The sequence below is a fragment of the Bos mutus genome, chromosome 22, assembly GCF_027580195.1.
Source record: "Bos mutus isolate GX-2022 chromosome 22, NWIPB_WYAK_1.1, whole genome shotgun sequence".
Classification (NCBI taxonomy): domain Eukaryota; kingdom Metazoa; phylum Chordata; class Mammalia; order Artiodactyla; family Bovidae; genus Bos; species Bos mutus.
The window spans coordinates 5376096-5403931 of NC_091638.1; the positions used below are offsets into that span (position 1 = coordinate 5376096).

At 45.9% G+C, this 27836-nt stretch overlaps 1 protein-coding gene across 1 annotated transcript in view; it reads left to right on the plus strand.

Moving 5' to 3' along the window:
• Positions 1-27836, plus strand: part of TGFBR2 (transforming growth factor beta receptor 2) — a 92650-nt gene that overhangs the window by 38872 nt on the left and 25942 nt on the right. Inside the window, exon 3 of the mRNA XM_070359730.1 lies at positions 3529-3719. Coding sequence (XP_070215831.1) covers positions 3529-3719 — 191 coding nt within the window. The remainder of the gene's footprint in view (positions 1-3528; positions 3720-27836) is intronic.

Consider the following 27836-nt stretch of genomic DNA (forward strand, 5'->3'; position numbering starts at 1 on the left):
CTCTGTATCTCCTGGCTGTTAGCAAATGAGAATATCCACCCAGTTATCTTTGCCTGCTCCTTTGAGCAGGAGTCTCCAAAGACTTTCTCCAGACCATGTGCCCTCAGCCTGGACAATAGATCTGAGAGCCTGGCACATTTCCCTACCTACCGGGGCATGAATCAGGTTCTTAAGAGCTAAAGGAATGTTCACAGCCAAGACCTGTCATGGTGGCTCGCCATTACCTGCCAGCTGCATTGTGTCCAGCTCTGAGCCCTGCTTTTGCAAAAGGGTTTTGACAGAGGTGGTGTTCGAGGAGAGGGACACGTGTGATGGGAGGTCCAGAAGCATGCCAGCCGAGGGCTGGCAGGGGCAGGGAGCCAGGTTAGTCCAGTAAAGAGGACGTGGGCTCTGCGGAGGGAGCGGAAGGGCTCTAGAGTGGGAAGTGCAGTAAATAAATGGTTGTGCAGAAGCCTACAAGGCTGGAGAGACGCACAGCTTTTCGAAGGGGATGGACAGACACACCTGAGCTCAAGGTCAGCTGAGGTGTTCTCTCAGTCATGGTTTCCTGCCAGTGGGGCAGGCGCCCTTCTCTGGAAGCATCAGACCAAGGTCAAGAGGCGGGGAGTGACCACTGGTCAGGTTCAGGGCAGAAAGCTTCAGATCCCGACCGGGTGACCCCAGGCTCCTCCTCCGTGTCTGTTCTCTGCTCACCTTTGCTTACGTAGCCACTGGGGATGAGAACTTAACTTCTGCACCAAAAGCAGACTTTTTCATTCAGGGGCATTTCCCTACCCCTAGTCCAAGTGCAGGGGATAGAATGTGAACCGCGCGCTCCTGGCAATCAATGCTTTGCTGTCTCCGAAGGTAGGAGCATGGGGGCCGCTCTGCCCCCTCTGTGTTTCAGATGTAGAGTAAGCACAGTGAATGTTGTTTCTGCCTGTCTGCAGAAAGACACATCCAGAGGTGAAGAGAGGGGGTGCCAGTGCGGGCGCTCTCCTGTGCACCACCCCCGCCCTCCAGGGAGGGCCCCGCCCCTGCACTTACCAAGCTGGAGTCGCTCTGCGTCCAGGGACCAGCCGCCTAGGACTGGCTGGTGCAGGGGCCCCAGTGCTTGACCACATCGCCTCAACTTGGGACAGCTCCGATGGGCCCTCACAACCCCCAGGTGCCCAGAGGGCAGCTGAGGCCTCATCGAGAACCCCTTGCCCACTCTGTGCAGATTTGCCCCCTGAAGGGACATTTCCCCAAAGCACCTGCACAGAGCTCTAACAGCCTCAGAGTCTGTGTGCCCGGGCCCTCACACTCAGACACAAGTCTATGTTAGAAGCAGCCGGCGGGGGAATAGAAGACTGCTCTCTGAGATCCATTTCAGTCTTCTTTTCATTCATTCATTTGTTGAATTAACGCCAGTTGTGCACTCTCACCAAGTGAAATGCTTAAGTCCTTTTCAAGGATAGAAATATTTTGGAACCGATATTAATTTGATTACTGTGGTTCTTTTGTCATGGATATTGACAGTCTCTTCAGTTGCAGGACAAAGAAGTCTGTGTTTATTTCCCTGTATTTTTCCTTTCCGTGCTTCAGTGAATCCAAAATGTTTTGCACAGTGGGCCCTGTCTGTCCGGGGGGCGCTGTTACAACACTGAGTGGAGGAAGCCCTTAAGGACCTTACGGAGCCTCAAGGTTTTTTTTTTTTTTTTTTTTTATGCATGTCTATATGTAGTGAAGGAAGTGAAGTCTCTCAGTAGCTTCTGACCCTTTGTGACCCCATGGACTGTAGCCTGCCAGCCTCCTCTGTCCATGGGGTTTTGCAGGCAAGAAAACTGGAGTGGGCTGCCATTTCCTTCACCAGGGGATCTTCTCGACCCAGAGACTGAAGTTGGGCCTCCCGCACTGCAGGCAGCTTCTTTACCATCTGAGCTAACAGGGAAGCCCATACATGATTGCGTATATCCATATATGTATGCCCACTCTCGTTTAGATTCTTTCTCCGTATAGGTCATTACAGAGCGCTGAGTCGAGGCCCTGTGCTACTCAGCGGGTCCTTGCTGGTGTCAGTCACGTATAGTAGCGTGTGTACGCAGTCCCCGGTAACACACATGTGTTTTCTGCATCCGTGACTGTGCTTCTGTTTTGCCTCGGGTACTGGGGTTGAGCCCCCTCCCTGCGGTCCCAGTTCTGCAGTTAGTGGCGGTGGAAGGCGAGGGCTCAGAGAGAACCGGCCCAGGGCTCTGGAGCGGCTTTTCTTCGAGCTCCCAGTTTCTTCCTTGTCCCATCCCAGGGCCTCTGGAAGCTTTGCAGAGGAGCAATACCATGCCCTTCCCTGAGAGCCTGGGGGACTCGGCATGCCTTCATTTTGTTACCAAAATCAAACACGGACCCCCCCAACACAGACAAGCACACACCTGTGTGCTCACCCACCTGTGTTCCCCCTGAGAGCCCTTGAGCTCTCTCCACAGCCCACAGCCTATGGGGTAAGGAGGGCCTCTTGTTTCATGGCCACTGTTTTCGTCAAGACCTCCCAGTAACTTGGGGGTTAAGGAGAGGATTTTTTTCTACTGTGTTTTTCAAAATTATTTTTTAATTTTTATGCAGGTTTTAAAGGTTACCCTCCATTTCCAATGATTAGAAAATACTCCTATATTCCCATCCTTGAGTGTACCTGACACCCAGAAGTTTGTGCCTCCCACTCCCCCCACCTCCTCACTGATTTGTTCTCTTTGTGAATCTGCTTGTGTTCTGTTGTTTTTCTTAGATTCCACATATAAGCGATATCATACAGTGCTTGTCTTTCTGTGTCTTATTTCATTTAGCATCATTTCCACCAAATCCGTCCACATTGCTGCAAATGGCAAACTTTGGTGGGGAGCCTCCGGCTCTCTGCTGAGCTGGGCTCCAAGCGTGCGGTGCACAGGGACACTCGGTTTATGGTGTTGGCACGGAAGGATGCCTTGTGGATCTTTCCCACGTTGCTCTTTATTTTCCCTCACGTCCCTTTCTTCATGCAGGAAACCGCAGTTCTTCATCTAGAAGTTTCTTCTGTCTCCAGCCCCACCAGCTGCTGGCTGGGATGTGCCCTCACTCATGGAGCCCTGGGCCCAGCAAACAAAAAGAGCAGAACCGCAGCCTCTTTGCCAGACACACTCCCTGAGAATAACTTAGCTAGATTCTGTCCAGCAAACTAGGGATGTGTTGGGAGCCTCACAGGGCAGTCAGGAGGGAAGGTTTAGAATCACCCCCAGGACCTAGCCATGTCCTTTTCCCCACACTCTCCCTCTAATGATTGAATGAGTGAATTAAGGCTTTGAGTGTACTTTCCCAACAAGTTAGGCCCCGAGACAACCCTCATGTTATGATCCTAAGTGGGCTCTGAGATAAGCAAAGGGAAAAGTGGAGTGGGTGGGAAGGCATGGGAGATGCTGGGCGAGCTGTCAGAGATGGAACTGTAAGTGACGGGAGGCAGCGCCACTTAGAGATGACGTCCTGAGGTTGACATGGCCAGACCGCCTCCTTGGGGTCACACTCACCTGCCTTCTCTGCACCCAGGAGGAAGAATGATGAGAATATCACGCTGGAGACAGTCTGCCACGACCCCAAGATTGCCTACCATGGATTTGTCCTGGACGATGCTGCTTCTTCAAAGTGTATCATGAAGGAAAGAAAGGGGTCCGGAGAGACTTTCTTCATGTGCTCCTGCAGCTCCGAAGAGTGCAATGACCACATCATCTTCTCCGAAGGTGAGTGTTCCTCTCCCAACAGTCTGCAGGCGCAGGTACGTCCTTCCACGGCTGGTGCTGGGATCAGGCTCACAGGCCCCCTTACTTGCTGGAAAGAGGGGCTTAAGGGGTGACAGGGTCGGCTCTGGTCTGTATCCAGTCTGGCTCCTGGGAGCCACATTATGATTCTTCACCGAGGTTCTCCAGGCGCAGGGCCTGGAAAGGCAGCAGCGGCATCACCTGAGAACTTGAAGAAGTGTGGGTTCCAGGCCCCAGCCTGGCCGTGGAACCGGAAACTCTGGGTGCACGTCCAGCAGTCTGCGTTTAAACAAGCCTTCCGGCTGATTCTGACGCCGCTCAAGTTTGAGAACGACTGGTCCAGCGGTGAGCGGAAGCTGTGTGATTCGGGAAGAGCCGTGCTTTGAGTCAGCTCAAGTGGTCGTGTGCACACACTCACTCCGTGGATTTGTCTAAAGGGCACTTACCCTTTGTCACTTTTGAGGAGGACTGCGGTGCAGAGGCAGTGAGGATACCCCACACTCGGAGCCCAGCTCAGCCAGTGCCCGCCGGGGAAGTGCAGCAGCTGGCTCAGTGTGGAAGGAGGGCACCCACGTTTCCTTCAGTGTAGAAACATGTTCAGTGATTTTAAGGACAAAGCTAGTATATGTCACTTATCAAATATACAGACCATCCAACAGTATATAACAACTGTAAAATGGGAGACCTTCGCCTGTTCCCTTCCGCCCGGCCCAGCAGATGAGCTGTGTCGATGGCCTGTTGGATGCACCCCCGTCTCTGCCTTTCATCCATATTAGCCTTCCTTCCGTCCCCTCTTTCCCTATTCTCTCCCTCTGTCGTTCCTACTTACCTTCCCTCCCTCCATCTGCCCATCCGACTGTCTGTCCACTGTCCCATCTGTCCATCCGTCTGTCCATCCATGTGTCCATCTGTCTATTCATCCATCCGTCTATTCATCCGTCCATCTGTCTGGCCATCCATCTGTTATTCTGTCCATACATTCACCCACCCATCCATCTGTCTATCCATCTATCTGTCCATCCATTCATTGTACCCACTCATCCATCTTTCAGTGCAAATAGTTAATCATACTATAAATATTACCTGGCGATAATTTTTTTTCACTCAGCCACTTTTATTCCTTTTCTAAACAAGATAATATATATAGATGTATTGTAACCTGTTAATTGCTGTCTAGAATTGTATAGGCATATCTTCTACAAGTGACTTAACCATTCATTCCCTTGTTGATAGATTGTTTTAGATATCTCCAGTTTTCCACTTAGTGGTACACTGACTATCTTAGTAAAAACATCTTACACATTTGTGCTAATGTTTCTGCAAGAGAGACTTCTAGAAATGAAATTTCTGGATCAGAGATATGCACAGTTTAAATTTGGATAATTCTGTTAAATTGTTCTCATGCCCCTCCCTCAAAGATACATAAGCATATGAATTTCCATCTACTTTCTCCAACACTGGAGATTATGTCTTTTAATTTTTCCAGGCAGTAGTGAAATTAATATTCTTTTGGTTTTAGGACTGTAAATCAGAATAAGGAAAAGTTATTTTAGCCCTCCATAGGTCCAATTCAACAAACAATCCTTTGGGAACCCAGGTGCTGGGCTGGCACACTACCCCTTCTGCCGTGTGTGTGCCAGCTACGGGGCACGATGAGCCTCTGCTTTGTGGTGCCCGTGGGCGGGGCAGGCCCCTCTTTCTCTGTGTCCTTTAGCCAGTTTCCCTCCCTTCCTGTTCAGCTTCCTGTCCAAGTGAAGTTCTCAGTGTACAAGGCGCGCATGTGCACTTCGTTAGCACAACACTTTTCAAATTCACTCCCCTCTCCTACTTGTTCCTCCTCCAACCATGCCATTTCGTTTTTTCCTTATGTAATTTAAGTTAGGAGACATGCTGCAACTAGATTTAATCACACTAAAACATGGCAACCCTGGTGACCGGGTTCACCCTGTTAACCTTCCCCAAGTACTTCACCTTTAAAAAGAAGGCCCAGGCTAAGCCAAAAGAATCAATCCCTAATAGTGGAATATCCATTCATATTTACTATCATCTGTGAAACTTTTCTCTCCTTTTGCATACTGGCTTATCCACAATGGAAGAATTTATTTCTTTCAAAGGTGACAAAAGTTGACAAATGGCTTGAAAATTGGATATATTTTATATGTGTGTGTGTGTGTACTCCTGTAAGCTCTTAAGGTGTTTATGACTTCAGTTTTCAGTGTATTTCAACTCATGTGATAATCATGGGCACACGTTCATGTTTTCCCTCTTATTCATTATCAGACTGTTTGTTTCCTTGTGAGGTGAGATAATCAGCATAAAGGCAGTTTCTCATTGTACAATTCAAGAAATCCAGCACAGCTGATGACTCAGATATCTGAGTGATTTCAGAGTCTTCTAAAATGCTCAAGGGAGTATGCTTAAAAATAAGTCTTTCCTCTATGGTGAGATATTTTCCTCACCTACAACATCAGGTATTAGAACACTTTGGGATCGATTTCTCTTATTGCCACTATCTCTTCTTTATACTAAACAATGACAACTTAAAAAATTGAAGTATAATTGACCTACAATGTGTTATTAGTAATTACTGCTATATAGCAAAGTGACTCAGTTAATCACCCCCCCTCCCCCCCACACATTCTTTTGTATATATTCTTTTGTGATTGATCGTAGGGGATTGAATACAGTTCTCTGTGCTCTACGGTAGGACCTTGTTGTTTATCCGTTCTGTATATAAAAGCATACGTCTGTTAATCCCGACCTCCCAGTCGATACTCTCCCAACCCCTTCTCCCTTGACAACCACCAATCTGTTGCCTGTGTTCATGTTTCTGTTCCATAGATAGCTTCATTTGTGTCATATTTTAGATTCCACATATATGTGATCTCATACAGTATTGTCTTTCTCTTTCTGACTTAGCACGACCACCATCTCTAGGTCCATCCAGTTCAGTTTAGTTCAGTCACTCAGTCATGTCCGACTCTTTGCAACCCCATGAATCGCAGCAGGCCAGGCCTCCCTGTCCATCACCAAATCCCAGAGTTCACTCAAACTCACGTCCATCGAGTTGGTGATGCCATCCAGCCATCTCATACTCTGTCGTCCCCTTCTCCTCCTGCCCCCAGTCCCTCCCAGCATCAGAATCTTTTCCAATGAGTCAACTCTTTGCATGAGGTGGCCAAAGTATTGGAGTTTCAGCTTCAGCATCAGTCCTTCCAATGAACACCCAGGACTGATCTCTTTTAGGATGGACTGGTTGGATCTCCTTGCTATCCAAGGGACTCTCAAGAGTCTTCTCCAACACCACAGTTCAAAAGCATCAATTCTTCAGTGCTCAGCTTTCTTCACAGTCCAACTCTCACATCCATACATGACCACTGGAAAAACCATAGCCTTGACTAGACGGACCTTTGTTGGCAAAGTAATAATGTCTCTGCTTTTCAATATGCTATCTAGGTAGGTCATAACTTTCCTTCCAAGGAGTAAGTGTCTTTTAATTTCATGGCTGCAGTCACCATCTGCAGTGATTTTGGAGCCCAGAAAAATAAAGTCTGACACTGTTTCCACTGTTTCCCCATCTATTTCCCATGAAGTGATGGGACCAGATGCCATGATCTTAGTTTTCTGAATGTTGAACTTTAAGCCAACTTTTTCACTCTCCTCTTTCACTTTCATCAAGAGGCTTTTTAATTCCTCCTCACTTTCTGCCATAAGGGTGGTGTCATCTGCATATCTGAGGTTATTGATATTTCTCCGGGCAATCTTGATTCCAGCTTGTGCTTCTTCCAGCCCAGCATTTCTTATGATGTACTCTGCATATAAGTTAAATAAACAGGGTGACAATATACAGCCTTGACATACTCCTTTTCCTATTTGGAACCAGTCTGTTGTTCCATGTCCAGTTCTAACTGTTGCTTCCTGACCTGCATATAGGTTTCTCAAGAGGCAAGTCAAGTGATCTGGTATTCCCATCTCTTGAAGAATTTTCCACAGTTTATTGTGATCCACACAGTCAAAGGCTTAGGCATAGTCAATAAAACAGAAATAGATATTTTTCTGGAGCTCTCTTCCTTTTTCCATGATCCAGCGGATGTTGTCAATCTGATCTCTGGTTCCTCTGCCATTTCTAAAACCAGCTTGAAGATCTGGAAGTTCATGGTTCACATATTGCTGAAGCCTGGCTTGGAGAATTTTGAGTATTACTTTACTAGCGTGTGAGATGAGTGCAATTGTGTGGTAGTTTGAGCATTCTTTGGCATTGCCTTTCTTTGGGATTGGAATGAAAACTGACCTTTTCCAGTCCTGTGGCCACTGCTGAGTTTTCCAAATTTGCTGGTGTATTGAGTGCAGCACCTTCACAGCATCATCTTCCAGGATTTGAAATAGCTCAACTGGAATTCCATTTCCTCTACTAGCTTTGTTCATAGTGATGCTTTCTAAGGCTCACTTGACTTCACATTCCAGGATATCTGGCTCCAGGTGAGTGATCAAACCATTGTGATTATCTTGGTCGTGAAGATCTTTTTTGTACAGTTCTTCTGTGTATTCTTGCCACCTCTTCTTAATATCTTCTAATATCTTCTGCTTCTGTTAGGTCTGTACCATTTCTGTCCTTTCTCGAGCCCATCTTTGCATGAAATGTTCCCTTGGTATCTCTAATTTTCTTGAAGAGATCTCTAGTCTTTCTCAGTCTGTTGGTTTCCTCTGTTTCTTTGCATTGATCACTGAGGAAGGCTTTCTTATCTCTCCTTGCTATTCTTTGGAACTCTGCATCCAGGGTGCTGCAAATGGTATTATTCATTATTTTTTATGGATGAGTAAAACTCATTTATATATGTGTACCACCTCTTTATCCATTCATGTGTTGATGGACGTTTTGGTAACATTGCCAAACTAATCAGTCAACCCAAGAAGGATACAGTTGATCTTAAACCTGGTCATTTAGAAATGAGCTAAGTAAGGTTTACTGAGTCCTTTCGTGTGACAGAATTCCCCAATGAAATGGAAGTGTTTTTCCATAGTGATAGTGAAGACATTTGTGTGTGTGTTTGTGTGTACTCCACAGACTTTGTGCCAGCATGGAGCTCCACGTAGAGAAGGTGAGGTGCCTTTTCAGGAATATTTCTTTGGTTTTTATGATAATGTTTACGTTACTTTTTCTGTGGAATTGTAACCATACTATTGCCTAAAGCAGGAAGATATGTAGGAATGCCTTCAGGATGCATTTCACAAGATGCTGTTCTGAACTGGATCTCCAAGGGAGCTGTTGGGTAGCCTGAGGAACCCTGGACAAGGAGTTCAGTTCAGTTGCTCAGTCGTGTCTGACTCTTTGCGACCCCATGGACTGCAGCACGCCAGGCCTCCCTGTCCATCACCAACTCCCGGAGTTCACTCAGACCAACGTCCATCGAGTCAGTGATGCCATCCAGCCATCTCATCCTCTGTCGTCCCCTTCTCCTCCTGCCTCCAATGCCTCCCAGCATCAGAGTCTTTTCCAATGAGTCAACTCTTCACATGAGGTGGACAAAGTACTAGAGTTTCAGCTTCAGCATCATTCCCTCCAAAGAAATCCAGGGCTGATCTCCTTTAGAATGGACAAGGAGTAGAGAGGCATTAAAGGGGTTCGCCTGCATCATTTTGCTCCTCAAGTGTCTATTATGTTCATCTGCGGGGATAAGAAGGTAACTCATGGCAGGTTGAAGGAGGCGTGCCTCTGCCCTACTTCCAGCCCCTGTGGCTGGATCCCTGGCCATCTCATTCTCCTCCTGACTTAGAGCTGAACTTCTGGAAATGGAAAGGCCCCTTGGCCAGGCGGGAAAGGGCATTAGCAGTAACCTCAAGCCTGGACTCTGAAAAGTTTGGTTTCAAGGCCTGAGGCCCACCCCCTTCTTAACTGGCGTGCAGCATGCCTGGAAGCCAGGCTGTGAAAATTCCTGGAGCAGCAGTAGCAGTGGCCTCTCTCTGGGTAGGAGCCTGGTGTGGCCCGTCTGCCTGTGCTGACTGCGTTCAGGCACACTGCTTTGTGTCCTACAGGCATAACTTTTTTGACATCATACTGTACCAATTTTTCAAATTTACTCAGGTATATTTACCAAATAAAGTTGTACGTATTTAAAGTGTACATCACGGTGACTTGATACACATATACTTTGTGAAAGGATTTCCACTCCCCACCCCTCCACCTAGGCAATTCACATATCCATCACCTCACATATTTGTCTTGTGTGTGAGATCATTTAAGTTCTACTCTCTTAGTAAATTTCAGTTGTACAATAATGTTATCACCTGCAGTCACCGTGTTTTACACCAGATCCTCAGTACTCGCTCATCTTAGAGCTGACAGTTTGTACCCTTTTAACAACCTCTCCCTATTCCCCTACCCTCCAGCCCATGGCAACCACCATTGTTTCTTTTTTTGGCTGACTTTTTCACATTTATTTTGCTTATGTTAAATGTGTGTATTCTTGGATTCAATTGGACCTAAATTTATTTCTAATGTGGTTAAAAAGCACTAACTATAACACTGCAATTTACAACCATTTTTCTGTTTTTATGAGTTAGCTTTTTTTTTTTAAGATTCCACATGTAAATTACACCATGAGGTACTTGTCTTTCTGTCTGGCTTATTTCTTTTTTTTTTTTTTGTCTGGCTTATTTCATTTCGCATAATGTCCTCAAAGTCTGTCTGTAATGTTACAAACGACAGGATTCCCATCTTTTTTGTGGCTGAATACTACTCCATTGTATATACACACCACATCTTTATCCATGCATCCCTTAACGGACACGTGGGTTGCTTCCATGTCTTGCTGATTATTAATGATGCATTATTAATGATGCATTATTAATGCTGCAGTGAATATGGGAGTACAGGTATCTCATTGAGATCCTGTTTTTATTCCTTTGGATAAATACCCAGGAGTGGAATTGCTGGATCAAATGGAAATTCTGTTTTTCTTGTTTTGAGGAACCTCCGTACTGTTCTCCACAGTGACTGCACCAGTTTACATTCCCATCAACAGTGCAGGGGGTTCCCTTCTCCTCACGTTCTTGCCAGCATTTGTCATCTCAGTCCTTTTTAGGGTCATAACTTTTTTTATGCTGAAATGAAGCCCATGCAGTTAGCTCATCCAAACTTTTCATTTTACCCACAAAGAAATGGGTTTTTAGAGAGTGATGTAAATTTCCCAAGATTTCACAGGTGGGTCTCCACCTTTTGTCTGTGGGAGAGTTGGATAATTTGGTCTGTTTTTGAGGGAATACCATCAACCTCCCATGTTCGGGGGTGGGAGGGTTGCTTGTTAACAATTGCCTCACCCCGTGCAAGGCTGTGGATACACACCTGGTCACTGAACTGCACCCAGACTTCCCATTCAGCCAGTCCGAGGCAGGCAGCTCAACCAGAGGCTGTATCGTTCATGGGCTTGTGAGAGGACTGATCTTCACAAATGATGACTAGTGGGATGCTCATCTTTTGAGATGATCGTGGTCTCCCCAGTGAGATTTTCTGGGTTCAGATCCCAGCTAAGCCATTTATAAGTGGTTTGTCCTTGGATGAAACAGTTTCAGTTTTCCCCTCTGAAAAATGGGGATAGAAAACAGTGCTCACTTTGAATAGGATTTCTGTGAGGATAAACATGTTTATTCATGTGTGGAACGTAGAATAAGGCCTGGCAGAGAGCAAGTATGCGATACGTTCTGGCTGTAAAGAGTCACTGCTGTTTCCTTTGATCCATTTGGATCTTATCTTTGGATTTAGCCAGAGGAGTGAGACGCTTTGTACCAACGTCGTGTTGCGTTCTCCTTCCAGAAAATTCCTTCAATACGTGTATAGGTATTGTCCATCATCAGCAGCAGCCCTGGGAATCAGAGGAAATCTGTCAAGAACGCTGTTGAGGAAACTATTCTCTGCATTGTCACCTTGCTGAGGAAGCCGGCAGAAATTTTTCTCAGCTCTCTGCCTTGGAAAGATTATTCCCTTCTTGAGGGTATATTTGCTTCTGATCTTCAGGACAGCTTGAAGCATAGAGAGCTTCAGATAGAGCAGGGATCAGCGAACTTCTTTGCTAAAGGACCAGTTCCTGATTATTTGGGGCTTCACAGGCCAGAGAGTCTCTGTTGCAGCCACAGGCAGTATGTAAACAAGTTGGACACGGCTGTGTTCCAATAAAACTTTATTTACAAAACACGGCTTCAGGCCAGCCCCTGATGTGGATATCATGTTTTACTGTATTTCTCCCTACAGTGCTGACTACCAGAAAAGCTTGAGGCATGCTCTGGCAAGTATGTTGGCGTGGACTTTGTGGACTGACATCACCCGTTTGCCAGTTTTCCTACATCTACTGTCCATTTGTCTTGGTTCCAGCTCCCATTCTTAATTTCTCTTGGCCTTTCCCCTGACTGCATCTATCTCTAGGTTGCATGAGATTTTATATTTTTATAGGATGGAACTGTCAGTAAATACGTCAGTTATATCTAATTAACTTAGGAACCGGGGCTCTAGAAACCACTCTGACTCAGAGTTCACCAGATGTGGTTAAACAGCGATGCAGCCTCCACGCAGCGACGTGAGTGCCGCCGGCCGCCCGCGAGCTGCCTGCAGGCCCCGAGGTACCCCAGAGGCCGAGCGCAAGGGGCAGGGGCTCCTGGTAGCCACAGTCTCCTTCTCTCCTCTCATTGTTGTCGAGTTTCTTTTAAATGAAAACAGACTCTTTGGTTTGCAAGCCTAAAGCTGGCAGGAAGACAGATGACTTTTTTTTTTTTACAGTATCAGACACGCGGTTTCCTGTCTCTGTTTAAGTTGCTAGCAGATCATCTCAGCCAGCTGGGTCCCCGTGGACCTGTGTGACCTTAATCCTGTCGCTTCCCGCCACCCAGCAGACCCACTCTGGGTGTGGACCACGCGCCTTGCGCGCTCTGTGGACACGTCTTGGTTTGTGAGGCAGGGAGCGCTGGGACGTGCTGCCTCCTTCCTCTCCAGTCCCACTTTGCGTTCCTTCTGCTCCAGCATGCAGGGGCTGGTTCCGTGGGGAAGTGCTGAGTTTCTGCCGGTAAAGCAGCAGCAGCAGAATGCTGGTGCCGGGCGGCCCTGGGTGTGCTGCTGCCCGTGAGCGCGCCCTCGCCACTCAAAATAGCCGGCTCGCCAGCTGGGCCTTTTTGTTTCAAGGAAAACAAAGCAGATTTACTTTCTGGTCTCAAAGCAAAAGGAAAAATATAAGTGTGGAAACCCTGTGGAGAAAAGTTGTTAGATGAGAAAGACAATTATGGATTGAAGTTCCATGTCTCGTTCCTGGGAAAAGAAATCAGTTATTTGAGGTGATGACTCAGTGCTGAAGGAGCCTTGGGTCATGAATGACTTAGAAGCACCCCCCCGAATCCCCGAGTACAGCCCTTGTCTGGTGAAGGAGATGATAAAGATCGTACGTGCCGGAGGGTACGGTGACTCAGTCCAGTGAGGCTTAGTGTGTATTTGAAGTGTCTTCAGGCAAAGCAACTGGCTTCTGTAGGTTTTTTTTCCCTTTTCCCTAAGCAGCAAAGTAAACAAAGATGCTTTGAGGCCATGTGTGGTTGCCGGCTGTGAATATTTCTACCCTGGAGCCTCATTCTGACGTGAATCACAGCCGAGTGGAATCCATTAAGGACACAGTCTGTCTCGAATCCCAGCCCCTGGATGTGAGTGACCAGTGAGATGCTTGGGCCAGTGGGGCTGGCCTTGTTACAAGTCTCTCCTCTCACAGCCGCCGCCTCGTGTTCTGTAAACAACACACAGATGGGTGACGGTGAAAAGGGTCCAGGAGACTGTTTGCTCCTTTCCAAGTACCCCAATGTCCCACCAGTGGAAAAACACTGGAGTTAGCTAGCCACTGGGAAACTGACCCTCATTTCCGCCCGTTCTGAACCCCAGAGGCTGTATTTACCTCTAGTTGGACATCTGGCTGACTGGTTTTTTGGAAAACCTTTTCTGATCCTCAAATAACTCTTGCTCGTTGCTAATTATGTAAAATTTCAATGTTCACAGCAATAATTATGCCTTACAAAAGCTAATATTAACTTTTAAAGAAACAATACATATTTGCTTCTCTACTTTAAAAAATATATATACACCTCTGTCGCTGGCTCCAGTGTCAGGAACAATGGATCCTACAAGCAGTGATTAAAATTCTTTTCACAACTTCTTTTTTTCTGGGGTTGTATCCTAGCCTCCTGTCAGGCTGAGGTCGGTCTCGGCCTTGGCTACACATTGGAAACACCTGAGAAGCTTTAAAAAAATGACTCATTAACTGGGTCTTAGCCCTGCAGTTTCGGACTTAATTGGTCTGGGGCCTGGTGTCAGGATTAAAACAAAAAACAAAAAACCCAGCTCACCAAGATATTCTGATATGCAGCCAGTGTTGGAAACCACTGAATTCAAGACAGTTTGTTCTGCCAAAGGGATTTATATTTTTCATCCTGTTCCCCATATAACCTGAAAGAGGATGGGGACAATTAGAGTGGCAGCCACCACAGGAAGTGGCCAGATTCAGCCCTTGAGGCTGGAGGAGCAGAAGAACAGCAGGCCGCACACCTGGGTCAGCCCTCCCCTGGGAACAGCAGGACGCCTTTACGGAGGCTATCACCAAGCTCACCACACTCCACAAGCAAGCACTTCAGAACGAGGCCTGGGTGGGCACCTCAGAACCGGTGAGATGACACATTCCGGGCAGGTCCATCTGCAGCCCTGAGGAGAGACGGCAGGGGTGGGGGCCGAAAACCAGCCAGAGCGTGCTTCAGGCGGAGCCAGGGGGAAGGCAGGGGGTGGCGGTGTTTTGGTAACGAGACAGGCGTTGGTAATGTGCACAATTGATGTGCTTTTCTAAAGCCTTCTGGCCTCCCTGTTGGAGAAGATAGTGGGGTCACTCCAGCCCCGTCTCTCTACCTTCAGGTTTCCCGACAAAGGGCCCTGAGACAGGGTAGATGATACGGCCCAGACCGTTCTTTTCCAGCCAAGGAACAGAATGAGAGAATTGGGGCAGCAGCGGGGAAGGGGGCCTACACCCAGCCCAGGCTGAGTGAGCGCCCGGAGGACTCTCGCCTGGACAAGGCGGTGAGGAGATCCTGCTCCAGAACGCGCGGTCAGCCCGTGGAGGAAAGACGGTCATGAGAGGTGTCCGTGTCGCGGGCAGAGCCTGGCTCTGTCTCCTGCGGGAGGGACGAGCAGCACAGGGGCAGGAATGCTCCCGGCGGGGACGACCCGGGCTCTGCCTGCCTGAAATGACCACTTGGGAAACTAAGCCAAACACACGTATGAGACGAGGCCTGTCAGTTCACACAGGTGATGGCAGGTAAGCAGCGTATCAGAAAGCGGGCTTCGCATCTGCATCAGAAAGCGGGTTCAGAGGTGAGTTCAGGTCATTCTGAAATTGGGGAGCTGGTGAAGAGAGTGAAAAGGAGGCAAGAGCATACAGGCCAGGAGTTGTCTCCACGCCTTGCTGAGAGCGGCGGGCGTCCTGCGCTACTGCATTCCACGTGGTAGAGCTGGGTCTGGTGAAACGTCAGAGAATCTTGAGGAACAAGAATGATTTCGGAGGACAGATCACTTTATACTCAGAAAAAGGACCCAGTGTATATGGGGTGCCTGCTTCTTGCTGGGCGGGCAGATTTTAGGGTCTGATAAATGTGAGTGTGATAAATAGGTCTTTTCAGGAGTGACTGAAGAAAATAGAGATTTTGAGCCTGAAAAAGATGATTTAGGGAAATGGGCTAAATGCCCAGCAACAGTTTGAGAACTCCTATCCCACAGAAGAGGGAGTCATTGTGTCGTCTTTTGCTTCAGAGAATAGCAGGAAAGCTGGTCAGTGGGCTTATGGGAAGCCCATGCCTGATTATAAAGAATGTGTTTTAGAATAACCCAGTGTTAAGACTTTCTCCTAAGATGTCTGTCAGGGTGTAGAGTATGGGGTGATTTACAGAGGAATGGAGTCCTGCTGTGGTTACCTTTATGGCAGGTTTCCTCTGCACCTCTCAGGAGTGTTCTGAAGAGGTGTCATCCTGGAGTAGACTGCCTGAAAGGCCCTTTTCGGGGGAGAGAGGAAGGGAAGAAGTAAATAATGGAGACTGTGGAGTGGGATGTGAGGAGGGAGGCAAAAGCTTACTTTTCAAATATGTACAGTTAGAAGAAAACAATCACATGGGCTGGAGAGAATTCCATCATTTGGGGAAAAAGTATTCTCCAAGTCTGTCTAGCGTCACACAGTGCTGTCCACGTGCTGGAAGTTTAATTAAGCCCTGCATGAGCTCCTGGCCTTCTGTTGTTTAATTTAGGTGGTTTTTTACTATTTGGCTGAATTTGTTTACTTTTTCTTGAGATGATGGATAGGGAATTATCTGTCTCTCTCTCTGCACTCCCCCTGCAGTTTTTCTACTAGAACGTTCTCATGGGCCATTTTCTCAGTGGCTGGCAGAGTATGGTTGTCCTAGGGCTTTGCCAACAAGTCCTGTCTGTGGCAGACTCCCAAGGGATGTTCACTGTAGCTGCTACTGCTGCTAAGTCACTTCAGTCGTGTCCGACTCTGTGCGACCCGGTAGATGGCAGCCCACCAGGCTCCCCCATCCCTGGGATTCTCCAGGCAAGAACACTGGAGTGGGTTGCCATTTTCTTCTCCAGTGCATGAAAGGGAAAAGTGAAAGTGAAGTCGCTCAGTCGTGTCCGACTCTTAGTGACCCCCTGGACTGCAGCCTGCCAGGATTCTCCATCCATGGGATTTTCCAGGCAAGAGTACTGGAGTGGGATGCCATTGCCTTCTCCGGTTCGCTGAAGCAGTGCTTCTCAAGCTGGACTGTGTAAGTGAGTCTCATAGAGGCCTGTCATGCGCAGGTCTGCTGCTGCAGTGGAGCACAGGGCTGAGGTGCTGAGTTTCCGTAAGTCCCCAGGTAGTGCCTGCTGACTGCACTGGTCTGAGGGCATACACTGAATAGCAGCGTTCCAGGAGATTCTTTTTGTACCATGCCGTCAGTATTTTTAAAGATGAGAAAATATACAAAATTTTGGAACTCCCAAGTTAGAAAGTATGTATATATAGTAACTCCCAGATTAGAAAGTATATATGTAGTATGATGGATGAGGGTGTAAGGGAGAGATGGGGCAAGAACAGAGGAAAGCTAACAGAATGTGGATGTCGCAGAATAAGGAGGCAGTTTGCTTTGCTTTTTACAAGGGCCTGTATATTTTCCTCTAGGGATCCGTGTCCTCTAGGGCCCAGGGCTGTGACTCAGTAATGCTTCCCTTGTATGTTGAGTGAGCACACTTGGAACTTAGCCAGTAAATGTTTACGGGATGTGGGCACCTTTTGTTCACTTTCAACATCTTCTTTATTATAACTGGGTCCAGCATCACTAGATATGTGGTAAAACTGAGTTTTGCCTCTGGGAAAACAGAATTCAAACCAGACAGACAAAAAGCACCTGCCTCTCTTCTCTTAGTATATCCAGACTGACTCCCTCCATAGCCTTCTACTTGCTTTTTTTTTTTTTTTAATTGAGGTATGGTTGATTTACAGTACTGTGGGTGTTTGAGGTGTGCAGCAGAGTGGCTCAGTTATATATACATATATACACACACATACATTCTTTTCCATTGTAGATTATTACAAGGTATTGAATATAGTTCCCTGTGCTATATGGTCCTTAATTGTTTACCTGTTTTATATATAGTATCAATTGTTTGTACCTACTAATCCTATATTCCTAATTTATCCCTCTCCCACACTTTCCCCTTTGGTAACTGTAAGTTTATTTTTGAAGTCTTGGAGCCTGTTCCTATTTTGTTAATTTGTTCATTTGTATCAGTTTTTAGATTCTACCTGAAGTGATATCATATAAAATTTGTCTTTCTCTGTCTAACTTGTTTCACTTAGTATGATCACCTCCAGGTCTACCCATATTGCTGCAAATGGCATTATTTCATTCTTTTTAATGGCTGAGTAATATTCTATTACACACACACACACACACACACACACACACATATACGGCATGTCTTCTTTTATTGTTCATCTGTTGATGGACATTGTGGTGGCTTCCATGTCTTGCCTATTGTAAACAGTGCTGCAGTGAACATGGGACAACATATTTCTCCAGATACATGCCTAGGAGTGGGATTGCCCGATTGTATGGTAGCTTTGTTTTTAAGAAACCTCCATACTGTCCTCCATAGTAGCTGTTACCAATTTACATTCCCACCAACAACAGTGTAGGATGGTTCCCTTTTCTCCACGTCCTCTCCAGCATTTATTGTTTGTAGATTTTTTTGATAGTGGCCATTCTGATCAATGGGAGGTGGTACGTCATTGTAGTTTTGATTCGCTTTTCTTTAATAATTAAAATACTGATCATCTTTTCATGTGCATTTTGGCTATACATATGTCTTCTTTGGAGATATGTCTATTTAGCTCATTTTTTTTTTTTAGAATTAAAAAAAAATCATTTATTTTTGGGAGTCCCAATCCCTGTGCTGGGTCTTCTCTAGTTGGGGTGCATAGGCTTCTCTCATTGCAGAGAACTGGCTCCAGGACACGTGGGCTTCCACAGTTGCGGCTCTGGGGCTCCAGAGCACAGGCTCTGTAGTTGTGGCATGCAGGCTTAGTTCCGCGGGCTGTGGGATCGTCCTGTGTCAGGTTGAACCCGTATCCCCTGCATCGGCAGATGGATTTTTTTACCACTGAGCTACCAGAAACACCCCCGCCTGCTTTTTTTTTTTTTTTTTTAATATTGAGCTGCACGAGCTCTTTGCATATTTTAGAGATTAATCCCTTGTGGGTCTCTTCATTTGCAGACCTTTTCTCCCGTTCTTGGGTTGTCTTTTTGTTTCTTTTGCTGTGCAAAAGCTTCAGAATCCCAAGTTCTTAAAAACCAACATCTACCATGCTGCTTCCTCTAAATATACAGAATAATAACTGTCAGGTTTTGGTTTTGTTTTTTTCTTTCCATGCTGCATGGCTTGTGGGATCTTAATTTCTCAACCAGGGATAGAACCCGGACCCTTGCCAATGAAAGCACAGAGTCCCAAACACTGGACTGCCATTGTAGAACCTACTTTGATTATTCTTAGGGGTTTCTATTGCCTGATAAAATATTACTAGTTTAAGTCTAGAACTTTTTTTTCTAGACTTCTATTGACAATTTTTTCTTCAAATTGTCAATAACAGCAACTTGTAAGTGTGTATTAAGAAAATCATGAAATCGAATCTCAGCTCAATGTAGTGTCTGGTTTAGAGGCAAAGAAGTAACATGAAAAGTACAATACCTTCCTTAGATTGTAGACTTGGAAAGCTCAAGAGAAGTTTCCTTCCAAGGGCCGCAAGGAGTTCAGGATTTGAAATTCAGTCACTGTTGGGTAATGTCCTGCACAAAAAGTGACCTTAAACCCCAGGCAGCAAACACAGCGGGGCAGAGAGATGATTTGGGGATATACAGGAGACTTGGGATAAAAATTCTCAAATAAGCCGTTTTAACAAAATGTACTTTGTGTTGGTCTCTTTGGAAATAATAGGGTTTTTGGACTGAATGAAGAGTGCTTTTAATATTGTGAGCTTGTCTTCCTGATGCCAATCATCCCTTACATAAAACTGTATCATCAGAAAGGCAGTTGCCTGTCAGTGGCTCTGTCCATACAGTAGATGAGCAAGCCCAGTGACATCTGGAGACTGAACAACGCTGATCAGGTGTAAAGGACCAGGTGAGATGAGCCTATCTGGGTCGACTTTCTTACCCGGCATGGCACATTCCACCATTCTGCCTCCCAGTGCTGGTTGCTTGGGATGTAAGTCATGTTGAGTAGAAATAGCTCTAGTTGGCCTCAGTGCCTGAACCATTTTTCAAAGGATTGCATTTGAAATATCCCCATTAGAATAAGGTTTGCTGAAGATTGTTGGTATGTATTCCTTATGGAGGCCTTTTGCTTTATCATATACTTTCTCTGTATCTACCGAATGGATCATACATTTTTTTTCTCCTTTAAATTATTAGTGTGCTCAGTAATAGGAGTTGTTTTATTTGCATATTTGTTTTTAATTTAAAATAATACTTTTATAGCTTTGGCTGGATTTGGATTGCTAACATTTTTATTATTGGTGCTAGTGGTAAAGAACATGAATGTCAGTGCAGGAGACATAAGAGACAAGGGTTTGATCCCTGGGTCAGGAAGATCCCCTGGAGCAGGGCATGGCAACTCACTCCAGTTATTCTTGCCTGGAGAATCCCATGGACGAGGAGCTTGGCAGGCCATAGGGTCGAAAAGAGGCAGACACGACTGAAGCAACTTAGCACCGCTCAACACACCATTTTTATTTAGAATTCGTTTTTCAAATCGTAGTATGTGAGAGAGATTGTTCTGTAATTTTCATATATTCTCTTTGGTTTTGGTTGTCCTGTTTTCAAAGAATGAGACACAGTGCTTTTCCTATTTACTGAGTTTGGGTGACATTGAAATGACCTGTCCTTGGAAGCTTGGTGGCTCTCAGCTTCATCTGAGATGGGTGTATATTAGGGGCTTTGAGGGGAGCATTGTTGCTCGCATGTTTTTGGATACTTTCTTCCTGTTTCTACTGGGAAAACGAAGCTTTCAGATAAGCGGAGAGAATGCAGCAATGAGCCCCTGTGTACCCTCCCCTTGTATTTACCTCCTTCTCATCCCCGTGTGTATTTGGGGGTGGGGGTGTATTACAGTCGCAGTTCAGCTTCCCCAAAGCAGTGAGGGCGTTGCTGACCCAGTCAAGGACCACCATGGCCCTCAGTTGTTTTGACTGTTCCGTGTGTCTCTTGCTTTTTGTGACTTTGACTTTAAACAGGTGGACCATTGATTTCATAGAGGCACATTCCGGATATATCTGATGGTTCCCCACTTGTTTAGACAATGGTCAAACATTTCTACAAGAAGTCCGCTGGCATTTTTATTGTAGGAAGTTTAGGGGGTTGGCAATTCTGCAAAAAACAAACTCTGACATGTGCATCCAGTCATTGGTACTAAGAAATTTGACAGTGAATCATGGGCTTTAAAAAAGATTCAAAATTACAGTTATAATCTAGGAAGATTTTTAACTACTCAATTACTTTAATGTTTGTAAGACTATTCAAGTTTTTATTGGCTCAGTTTTAGTAAATTACACGTATTAATTTTTAGGACATTGACCAGTATTGTTTAAGTTTTCAAACTTATTGGCAAAAAGCTTTTCCACTGCCTGAGATTCTGTGTCCTCCAGGCCTCTGTCTGCCCTTCGCTGCGCGTCAGTGTCACCGAGGTTCACCTGCTGTGTTGGTCACTGCAGCAGAGTCTATCCAGAGTGTTGCTGATCCCTTCTGTGTCTTTGTTTTCCATTCCTCTGATTTCAGTGTTTCTCTTTACTCTCTTTCCTTCTCTTTGACTGTATAGTCAGTCGGGTCCTTTCTCTAAAAGTTCATGTTGAACCCTCTGTTGGCCAAAAATCCTGGGAGCTATCATCAGCATCCCTCTTGAGGGACACTCCGCCTGCAGCTGGCCACTGCCTGCCACTCCAGCCTCCACTGTACACACAGGATCCCCGTGCGCCTGTCTAGGAAGTGACCTGCCACGCCAGCCTCTGCTGTACACACAGGATCCCCACGCGTGTGTCTAGGAAGTGACCTGCCACGCCAGCCTCCTCTGTACACACAGGATCCCCTTGTGTCTAGGAAGTGACCTGCCACGCCAGCTTCTGCTGTACGCACAGGATCCCCATGTGTCTAGGAAGTGACCTGCCATGCCAGCCTCCGCTGTACACACAGGATCCCCATGCATATGTCTAGGAAGTGACCTGCCACGCCAGCTTCTGCTGTACACACAGGATCCCCATGCGTGTGTCTAGGAAGTGACCTGCCACGCCAGCCTCTGCTGTACACACAGGATCCCCGTGTACATGTCTGGGAAATGAGACCTGATTCAGACCTAGCAGCGTGGCTACAGGACTTCAAAATAGTCCACATGAAACCAGTGCTTGGCATTTAGTAGGTTCTCAGTAAATGAAAGCTGTAGTTTTAAATATCGCCATTAACCCAGTGGCTTTAGACAGGAAATTCTCCCTTCCCCCCAGCCTCTCTCTCTCGAGCACAGCTTCCTTGTTTGGCTCTCAGCCAGTTGCGTATATATCCTGTTGCTTTAGATGAACATGTTGGCATGTGAAAGTCTCTGTGGTTAGGTGTCACTGCCGGCTTCAAGAAGCTCTGTGGTTGTCTTGCCGTGTTCACCAGTGCACCGAGGCGTATAGACAGCGAGCATCTGATAGCCCTTTCTGTTGCTTGGGTCACTTCGTGCCTTGGTAAATTTCTGCCCAGACTGCTTCACTGAGTCAGAGGAATTGCAGAGCCAATTCAACTAGTGAAGTAAGCACACATCTCTCACAGTTAGCTCTGTTGATTTGGTTTTTATCAAGATGCATTAAACAATCCTTGACCTTAATTTAATGTCTTTTTCTCTATGTGATTTTTTTGAAGAAAAAATAAATTATAGAGATTCAGTGTTAAGTTCCTTTTGGCAAGCAGCGATGGATTTGGGCCTCACAGAGGACTTGAAGGAGCTTGGGAGTGACCTCTTTTCATTGTGGTGTGTGTGTGCGGGATTAGGCCAGTTGTTTACTTTTAAATTACTCGGGAAGAACCTATACCAAGGAATTTCCCCTTGAGGTTTTCTGCCAGTTTGTATGTTTTTAGGGCATACTAACATTTATCTTTGACGTTTGTCCTTAAAAAATATTTATTTATCAAGATTCTGACATTTGCAAATGGCTGTTTATTTGCAGCTCACTTGGGCTCCTGTATGTGGGACACATTTGGTTGGAAATTTTGGGAATTACTAAACAGCCTGCTGGGGCCATTGCTGGGGAGACAGCTTGGTGGTGTGGCGAGAACACGCGCTCTGGAGCCATCAGACCTGAAGGAAATGGGACCCCTCAGTTCCTCCCCTCCCCACCCCCACGCTCTCTCTGCCTTCCCTCCTTTCCACCTGCCCCTCCCTTCCCTCTCGTAGCCCCTCTGTAAACTAGGCAGTGAACAGAAGGCTGCTGGGGGAGTAAAGTGAGATGCTGCTGATACAGTGAGGGACCCGGGACTCAGCTCAGTAAAGCCCATGAGGGGTTGGTTACCTCCAGCGTTCCTCACAGAGTTCAGAGCAGGGTTTCCCATCCTTTCCCACTGCAGAGCTCCCCTCACAAGGGCAGAATCTACCCTTGTCCCTGGGGCGTACAACACACCACCCCAGGAGGACCACTCCGGCACCACTTCTCCCTTACTCAGTTCCTGCAGAAACAGAGGCGTCTGGAAGTTTCCACTCCAGGAAACCCGGGCAGGGAGACCAGCACTCGATGCCTTCTCTCTGGTGCTGTGCGCGCCATGCACGCTGGGACGCCTAGCAAAGCCTGCGGATCTCTTCACAGTGATGTCTTTAAATGCCTAAAACAGCACACACGGGAATTCAAAGAAAATCCAACCTAGAGTCATACAATTAAACCATACAAATGATTTAAGAAATCTGTGCTATAGTAATCTTTGCTTCTTCTATAGTAATGGTTTAAGTAACAAGATCTAGCATCAGATGGAACAAACTGAAATGGCTAAGTGCTGAATATAAAGGATTCGTTGAGGCCTCTGCAAGAAATGTTAACACAGCATGAAATTATCTGTGGTTTCTCTTGGTGACAAAGTCATGGCATGGCTCATGCTGGGAAATGTGAAATTTTAGTTAAAGATTAGAGAAAATAAAAAGGTGTCATTTTGCCCATGTAAGCTTCCAGGCCCACTGAATTCTGTCTCTGGAGCCCAGGCTGAGTCACCTCTGTGTGCGCCTGGGAGGCGTCCCCTCCTTTGTAGGAACCCCAGAACTCGGTGTGGCCACCGTTGTCCCTTGTTGCAACAGGGGAGTGTAAAGTGAACCTCAGGTTCTGAGCACTGGTTACTTGTGTGTCCAAGAGATGGGTGATGGAGAGTACTGATCCTTGATCTCGGGTGTCCTCGGCCTGCAACAGCTTGGAGCGGGGCTTGGGTTCCCATTCAGAGATTGGGGCTGGGTTGCAGCGGTGGAAGTACCGGATCATAGCCACTAGGTCAGTGGTCACTGACAAGGGCCCTGGCCCTTCTGCTCTGCAGAAAAGAACTTCCACGGAGATGGAACGTAGTGAAGCAAGTAAAGTGTTTTATTAGCAGGAAAGAGTATGGTATGCGTGGATAGACACACAGGCAGACTCAGAGGGAGAGTCCCTGAGTCGCATCCTCATGGCAGTTTAAATCACTTATATGGGGCGTTTTTTTCCGGTTTTCCTTTGGCCAGTCATTTTGATTTGCCTGGTTCACAGTCTGTGTTTGGTATATCTCAGGATCCTCCCAAGTGTGCGCACACATCTCTTAGCCAAGATGGATCCTACCGAAGAGGCCTCTGGGTAGAGCATCCCAAGACATTGTTCCCTCTCCAGCCTGCAGGGAGCTTTTCTGTGCATGTGTGGTCGGGGAGGTTTCCTGACTTCCGGAATGAGAAGTATGTGGTTTGAGCGGGGGCCCAGCCTTCTCCCTTAATTGTCCTGCTATTCTTGTCTTGGAGTTTTAGTCAATAGAGAATGAATTTCCAGTTGCTTTATCCTGCAGGGGGGCCCATCTGCCTCCTCCCTCAGTAGTTCAGCAATTATGTCTTGAGTTCTGTACAAGCTGTGTCCTGTGATGATGGGTTCTGAGAGAAGAAAGCAAAAAGGTTTAAGGTTCTTCCTTGTGTAAGACTTCTGATTCCCAGACAGGAGAGAGATGCACAGTGGCAGGAACATTGGTTCTTCGTTAAGAACCGAGGGGAGCAGTCTACACACCCAAATGTGCCCCTTTGGACGCCCCGGGATCACTTAGTGGACGGCCTGCAGTCACTTAGGCCAGCCCCAAGTGAAGACAGCCACTTCATCCAATTGAGCGCTTGTATAAAGGCATTCTTAATTGGCTCCCAGTGATGTGAAGTTTAGAGACAGCATGGCATGGGGTTACGAGCGGGCGTCTCTAATCAGAGTTTGAGAATCTACAGAATGGGGTTTATAATAATAGCAGTATCTATCTCATGGGGTTTTCTGTCCACTAAATATAAATATTATATAAAACTCTTGGCACACAGAGAAGTATATACTTTGTATTCAGTTTACTCTTCTATGTGTAATTGGGGGTTGGCAGGAAGAAATACTCCCTGCTGGTCCCTGAGTAAAGGAGAAGTTGATTGTACCCGCTATACCCACAGCTGCTGGTTTCTCTAGGAGCAACTCAGGGGTTAACTCTGAGAGGGTGTGGGTGGCTTCTGTTTAGATAAAGCCACATCCCAGAGCTTCCTTTCAGCCTGATTTGCTATTGTTAGGGTTTTTCACCACCTCTTTGAAGTTTCAAGACTGACAGATGTTAATAGATAATTCCCTCCCCACCAAATTTTTATGTGTAGGTTTTCAAAACGAAATCACAGGAAATTTGAGGGGAAGGTAACATTTGGTTTCTGATATTGAAAGGGGGGTTTCTAGAGTCTTCTTTAATCGGTAAATTTCAGATTTCTGTTTCTGTGTTTCCTTTAACCTGAAAAAGACTAGAAATCAGCAAGGAATATTCTTTTTCATAAATGGACAGGAATTGGAAAATAAAATTATCAGTGATACATGAACAGTTCATCTGGATGTTTGACCGCCTTTAATGAATTGGACACACAGCTAAATAATTATGCAATTAATATTTAGAAATTTTTCATTGAGTTGTTTTCTCATCCATAAAAGAATATTCACATTGGAGCAACATGATGGCTCTTTAGATTTCCCCGGTGCATTGCAGGTTGTTAAAATAGCACCAGTAGAAGGGGGGCAAGCAGACTTTTTCTGTAAAGGGCCAGGTAGTAGATGTTTTAGGGCCAGAAGTGATCTCTGTTGTATGAACTACTTAGTGTCTTTTTTTTTTTTTTAATTTAAACAGTCCTTTAAAAATGGAAAATCCATCCCTCTTGAGGCTGAACAAGAGCATCCCCTGTACCCTGGGGCCATAGTTTGCTGACCCCTGCTGAACAGCGTGGAGAATGAGAGGGAGTTTTTTAAATTGAAGTCTAGTTGATTTACAGTGTTAATTTCTGCTGTACAGCAAATTAACTCAGTTATGCTGGGAGGGATTGGGGGCAGGAGGAGAAGGGGACGACAGAGGATGAGATGGCTGGATGGCATCACCAGCTCGATGGGCGTGAGTTTGAGTGAACTCCGGGAGTTGGTGAGGGAGGCCTGGCGTGCTACAATTCATAGGGTCGCAAAGAGTCGGACATGACTGAGCGACTGAACTGAACTGAACACATATATACGTACATTCCAATATGTATATATAAAGGAATATATATATACATATATACATTCCCTTTTTCATATTCTTTTCCATTATGGTTTATCATAGGGTATTAAAATAGTTTCCTGTGCTAAATAGTAGGACTTTGTTATTTATCCATCGTATACATACTAGTTTACACCTGCTAACCCCAAACTCCCAATCCATCCCTCCCCCAACCCTCTCCCTCGGGCAAGCACAAGTCTGTCTGTTACGTCTGTGATTCTGTTTGTTTCATAGATAAGTTCATTTGTGCAATATTTCAGATTCCATATGTAAGTGATAACATATTGTATTTGTCTGTCTGAGTTTACTTAGTGTGATCATCTCTAGCTCCATCCATGTTGCTGCAAAAATGGCATTTTGTTCTTTTTTATGGTTGAGTCGTATTCTGTTGTCTATATGTACCACATCTTCTTTATCCAAGAAGGGAGGGACTTTGTCTCATTAATCATTCATCCAGCTTCTACCCTGCACCAGCTGCTTAGTAGAGTGTGGTGATCAGGACCTCTAGATTTACCCCTGTAGAACTTACTTTCTCATGGGAGGAACAAGCAGAGAATTAAACACATTTATTTATAAGACATCTTATGTTGTTACAGACAGGTGTCCACTTGAAGAAAACATTCCCATTGGATAGTCCAGATAGTAGAGGTGGAGTTACAGGGGAGGAATGTTATTTTCTGCAGCATCTGCTGCGGTGTCTGATGCTGATACTGCATCAGTATCATTTTATCTGTCCCCTCAGTCTTGATCTCGAGGCTCATTCTTTGCTGGGTAACAGGGACCATCCATATCTCCACAAGAGTTTCTATTTCTCCTGTAGTTCAGTCTTTTCCTGCAACCATTTTGTCCCATCACACTTCAGCCTCTGGTCCCACCTACCCTGGGGTCCCATGCAGCCTGCCAGTGTGAGTAAGAACTTAGGTTTTCAAGATTCAATCACCAAATTTTTCCTTCTTCCTGTTTTTAAAAATTTTATTGAAGTATAGTCAATTTACAATGTTAATTCCGCACAGCAAAGTGACTCAGTTATATATACATATATGTGTGTGTGTTCTTTTTCCTACTGTTCTCCGTTATGGTTTGACACAGGATGTTGACCATAGTTGCCTGGTCTATAGCAGGAGTTTGCTTATCCCGTGTATAACAGTTTGCATCTGCGTAACCCAGACTCGCACCCCAGCCCTCTCCATCCCTTCGTGGTAACCCTGTCTGTTTCCGTGTCTGTGAGTGTGTTTCTGTTTTGTAGGTAGGCTCATTTGTGCCATACTGTAGATTCCACATGTAACTGATGTCATATGTTTGTCTTCGCTTAGTGTGATAACCTCTAGGTCCATCCGTGTATCTGGCAGTGGCATTATTTCATTCTTTCTTATGGCCGAGTAATACTCCATGGTATATATGTACATCTTTATCCATTCATCTGTTGATGGACATTTAGGTTATTTGTATGTCCTGACTATTGTGAATAGAGCCAGCAAAGCATTTTTAAAGGCCAGTGAGGAGGGCCTTGTTCTCAGCTTGTAATCAGCTTGTTCTCAATTCTGATTGGTTGATGGTGAATTTTGATTTCCCAGCTAAGTTTTGAGGGAAGAGTAAAAGACGTTGACTAGATGGCCAGATGGACAAGCACACCCAAGCATCCATGCCTGGAATAAAAACTTACCATACCGTGTCCATTAAAACTGTGCTGATGGTAAATCCCACAGTGCCTGGGGTGTGGACCACTTCTTCCCAGGGCACACCTGC